This window comes from Mustela nigripes, unplaced genomic scaffold (assembly GCF_022355385.1).
Source record: "Mustela nigripes isolate SB6536 unplaced genomic scaffold, MUSNIG.SB6536 HiC_scaffold_148, whole genome shotgun sequence".
NCBI classification, from domain to species: Eukaryota; Metazoa; Chordata; class Mammalia; order Carnivora; family Mustelidae; genus Mustela; species Mustela nigripes.
In genome coordinates, this window is record NW_026739562.1 from 10174428 (window position 1) to 10180015 (window position 5588).

The 5588-nt window shown below is 38.8% G+C and overlaps 1 protein-coding gene across 1 annotated transcript; it reads right to left on the reverse strand.

Moving 5' to 3' along the window:
• Positions 1–3653: 3653 nt before the first annotated feature.
• Positions 3654–4595, reverse strand: LOC132008491 (olfactory receptor 4C45-like). Its single transcript, XM_059387140.1, has one exon. It carries the CDS (start codon positions 4593–4595, stop codon positions 3654–3656), a length of 942 nt encoding a protein of 313 aa, XP_059243123.1.
• Between the last annotated feature and the right edge of the window lie 993 nt (positions 4596–5588).

The window sequence follows — 5588 nt, forward strand, 5'->3', positions numbered from 1 at the left end:
TCACTGATGAAAGACTGACTCTAGAGAAATCGTGGAACTTGTAGGGAAAGTAGGAAACTTGTCCTCTTGCTGATTATCAGGCTCTACCTAAAATCTCCCAACTGGGGGAGCCTGGGTGGTTCAGTCTGTTATGATGTGCCTTTGGCTCAGGTCATGATCCCAGGGTCCTTGGATTGATTCCCATGTCCAGTTCCCTGCTCGGCAGGAAGCCTGCTTCTCCCTTTGCCTCTACTTGCTGCTCCTCTCTCTGTGTCTCTCTTTGTTGAATGGATAAATAAAATCTTAAAAAAAAACCAAAAAACAACAACTCCCAACTGGAAAATTTGAAGAAAAGAAATGAGGTTACACATTGATGATCCATTTATGGTTAGACCACTACAGGTATAGTTTGGCTTGGGTTTTTGTGACCATATTTGCCATGTGGGTATTTTACCAATGACCCGAGAAACACTTCCAATGAATCATACAGGAAAAAGAATGTTGAATAATACACCTTCTGTGTGGCCACAAATGGATAAAATATGTTGCTAATCTGACTGATAAGATGAGAGTTTGGCAAGAGTCTTCTTGCCTACTTCCAGATATGGAAGATTTTTCATTTGCGACTTTGAGTATACCAAATGTGAAAGTGGAATGAATGTGTTTAAGGAAAGCAGATGTGGAGGGTGAACAACTTGGGCTTGCTTTAAAGGCCCAGTTTTTCTGACTTTTCTCCTCTAGTGGTATGTAAAGGACATTTTAAAAAGAGGTAAGTTCCACAGTTTGAAACCTAAATTAATGAAAGAAATTACTGCCTCCAAAACATATGAATGTTTGGGTATGTCAGTATATTGTTCAGAGAAGGTGCTCCAGAAGCATTCCCCGTCATCATGAGCATCATGAGCATCATCATTCTTATTTCTACATTATTCTTTTTCATCCCATCTTTCTTGGGAACTACAGCTAGATCTTTAAAAATAAGTTTGATATTTTAGGTATAGTGTTGCTTGCATTTATTTAGAAGGTGGTCACTCAGGAAATTATCGCAAAACATCTATTTTGTAGAGGTTGTATTGGAGTGTATTTAACATACAATGTCACGATAGTTTCAGGTGTACAGCATAGGATTTGACAGTTCTGTACATTATTAAGTACTCACCAAGATAACTGTAGTTGCCCATTTGTCACACAATATTATAATATTGTTGATTACATTCTTTATACTATACATTTTAACCCCTTGAGTTACTTATTTTATAAGAAAGTTTGACCTTTTAATTTCATTTATTTCAACCTTCCCTCCACAACCACCTTTTGCAATTACCACTGGCAACCACTACTTTGTTCTCTTAAGAGTCTTTTTTTTTTTTAACTCGTGAAAACATTTGTTTTTAAAAGGCCTTCATAGAGAGTAGACTTTAACCAGATCTAAAGACCTGAGAACATTAGAAATGTCAGTATCACAAAATATTCAATCCCTGATTGTGAAATCACCCTCTCAAGACAAGTTTCTGAGCTCTTCCTCAGGAATCCCAAGCTCTGTACAGAGATAGGTCTGTTGGTCTCTGGCACTGCAGTGGCTTTTCCTTTTCCTCCCTTGAGAGCAGCAGAAGGGGATCCATCATTAGAGAGAGCTTTTGAAATATGTTCCGCTTAGACACTTCACAGTTGCTCCAGCCAGCCCCCCCCTCATTTGCTACTGCAGAGATGTTTAAAGGCATTTGTGTCCCAGAATGGGGAGTTGGTGGGGGGCTAGCTTTTAGTGTCCAGAGATCTGCTCATAGGTCCCATTAGATTCCTTGCTGAGATAGTAACTCTCTTCTCTGCTGTCCCTACTCATATCCAGATGCCTTTTATGACTTATTGTAAAGTGAAGTGAGCATGGCACAGATGTTTGGTCCTCCTGTGATCATGGTTAGTGAATGGTGGTTGGTAGTGGTGTTCTTGGCCTCCTCTTGTCAGCAATCATTGTCCCTGGCTTACTTTCTGTGCTGATGACATCTCTGAAGGCTGTAACCATGTCTGGGCAATTTCACTAATTTTTAGTTGATTCATCTTTTTCAATATAAATCATTTAATTCCCACAATTTAAGAGATTATGCAATGTTATTTCCATTGTACAGATTAAAACAATCAGTAGAGAGATGAAGCAAAATGCTTACATCAAAATGTTAATTGATGCCAGAGATAAGGTGAGAAATCAAGCCTATTTGATCCAAAGCTCTTAATATCTGACTTCAAAGCATCTGACTGTTTCTGAATCTCTCCTAGAATTTCATTATGTACCCTTATGTTTCTTTTCTGTAATCCAGATCTGTGGTCATTGTTCAATTTGTGACACATACATGTTCCTACATCACTGGTAATTTCCAGGTGTTCAGACTCTGTCCTTGTCCATGTCTAAAACACATCTTTAACATACAGATATTTTCTGCCTTAATCTACAGACTTGATCACTCCTATTTCTTTTGCATCAGCAGTTCTGCCTCTAATATTTCTGTAGACAATTGCATACTACAGGAAATGGAGGTGATGTAGTTTTAAAAAAGTATCTTTCTGTACAAGTGTTCTTTTCTAGGGCTTGTGGGAAGAAAAGAGTTTTTATTATTGTGGTGCAGGGGCATCTGTAAATCTCTAAAATTTGGGTAGATAAGAAAAGGTATATTTGGATCAACGAACAAATGGATAAGGAAGATGTGGTCCATATATACTATGGAGTATTCTGCCTCCATCAGAAAGGATAAATACCCAACTTTTGTAGCAACATGGATAGGACTGGAAGAGATTATGCTGAGTGAAATAAGTCATGCAGAGAGAGTCAAGTGTCATATGGTTTCACTTATTTGTGGAGCATAACAAATAGCATGGAGGACAAGGGGAGATGGAGAGGAGAAGGGAGTTGAGGGAAATTGGAAAGGGAGGTGAACCATGAGAGACTATGGACTCTGAAAAACAATCTGAGGGTTTTGAAGGGGTGGGGGGGGTGGGAGGTTGGGGGATCCAGGTGGTGGATATGGGAGAGGGCACGGATTGCATGGAGCACTGGGTGTGGTGCAAAAATAATGAATACTGTTATGTTGAAAAATAAAAAATTAAAAAAAAATGCTGAAAAAAAGTCTTTATTTTTAAAATCTCGAAAGAAAGAAAGAAAGAAAGAAAGTACTTCTTGAAGACTCCCTGGTGTTCTTTATGTTTTTGCATATATACTTTTATTCTTTTGAAATAAAACTTCATTCTAGCTGAAGTATAGCATGTGGAGAGTGCTCAGGAATATTGCTGTTTCCCTGTTTCATACCCACAATCAGTGGAACATTATGATTTTTGTGGCCCGTTACTATATTGTCCTCATGAGCCCTTTTCCTCCCTTAAAAATATTAAAATTACATTTTATAAAAGCATTGGTCTAAAGATGATTATACTGCACATTGGATTTGGATTAATTTCATTTTTTCCTCCTACTTTAAAAGAAATTAACCATTTCCAGGGCTCCTGGAATTATTGTAGACTCTAGGCACCATGCTTACTTTGTCTTAATGGGTGTGATGATCCTGCCCACAAAATATATGCTTCTGAAGAAAAGTGATCCAGACAGGATAATTGACTGTCTCATGTCTAATCAACTAGGAAGGATAATAAATCTCTAAATTTCCACTAGATGTTTTTATGTAAATACTCTAATCCCAAGTTTCATTATTACCAATTTTCATTATTTGCCCCCAGAGTTTCTTCATGACATTTTTCACTTCTGCATTTCTGAGGGTATAAATTAAAGGGTTTAACATGGGAGTTACTAAGGTAAAGAACACAGCCACAGCTTTGTCAGCGGGGAAGGAAATCATGGGTCTCAGATACATGAATAAACAAGGTACAAAGAATAAGATGACAACAGTGACATGAGAAGCACAAGTAGACAGGGCTTTGCGACGCCCTTCAGAGCTTTTAGTCCTCAGGGAGCAAAGGATGACAATGTAAGAAGCAACCAGCATAGAAAAAATGAGCAGACATTGTGACCCACTGTTAGCAGCAATCATGGGCCCCAAAGTGTGAGTGTCTGTACAGGCTAATTCCAGGAGAGGTATTAAATCACACATAAAATGGTCAATGGCATTGGGGCCACAGAATGGCAACTGGACTATGAACAATACCTGGATCCCTCCATGCAGAAAGCCTAAAATCACAGCCATTCCCACCAAGAAAGAACAGACAGGTCGGCTCATGACGGTCATGTAATGCAAGGGCTTACAGATGGCTACATAGCGGTCATAGGCCATGACAGCTAATAGGGTGATCTCTGCTCCAGCAAAGAAATGTTCAGCAAAGAGCTGAGTCATGCAGCCATTGAAGGATATGGTGTTCTTGTCAGAAATCAAGTCAAAGATCATTTTGGGTGCTATGGAAGAAGAGTAGAAAGCATCTAAAATGGACAAGTAGGACAGAAAAATGTACATGGGAGATCCCAGGGCTGGGCTGATGAAGATGGTGATGGAGATGAGGAGGTTACCTGCCATTGTGATCATGTAGGTGATTAAAAACACAGCAAATAAGAATTTCTTCAGTTCTGGGTTCGGAGTCAGGCCCAGCAGAATGAATTCCGTTACATTGCTTATCCTTCCCATGGAGTCAGCTTGGGTTATAAGTCTACGGTCAATCTGGAAAGATCACAGAATTTTGAATTCAACACTGAAATCTTCCATCACCTCCATCACTTCCATCACCATCCATTCAACTTGAAATTTTCCATCAAGACCCAGGAGGTCTGACTAAAGAGGAAGCCACAGCTTCCACTCATCACAACTGCTTTGGAGATATTTGTAAAAAAGAACAGTAAGATATTAAATTTCTCTTATTCATATAAGTTGAATAGTGGAAGTATGTTACAAGCACCAGAAAAGGGTGCCTGGGTGGCTCAGCCAGAAAAGTGTTTGCCTTTGGATGAGGCCCTGATTCCAGCATCCTGAGATTGAGTCCCGGTTCAGGCTCTCTGCTCAGGGGATGTCTGCTTCTACCTCTGCTTCTGCCTCTGCTTGTCCATCTGTTGTGCGTGCTCTCTCTAATAATTAATCAGTTAGTCTTTAAATAAAAAGAATACCGCTCCTGAATAGATCTATAATCCTAGTCACATTTTACAAATGGAATTAAAGGAGTCATGATGTTTCCTCGAATCTCCTATTGTTGAGAGAGAAATGTTACCTAAGATAATACAAGTTTTTCCTTTGACATAGTTTAATCAATTAAAATGAACTTGAAGTCTTCATTGCTTATTAGTGGAAGAATTGAATATATACAAGAATTTATTCTTTGTTTGATTGATCTAGGCATGGATTTTCCATAGTGAGTCTTTGTTACAAATGATCATAGGACATTTTATTCCTTCTCCCCCTCTTTTTCTCCTTTCCCTATCCCTGGTAAGGAATATAACAACATATTTTTCCTCAAAGTTTTACAGACACAGAAGTCAGCATCAGGACCTTTCAGCTTCAATAAAGGTGAGGAAACTATATTTTGTTTTCCAGAAAGCTATGTCTCTTTGTTTCTTCTCTATCCATGGCTGCTACTATAGGTGGGAACTAAGTGTTTCATTATCCTTCATAGGTTTAATCCACAAATTC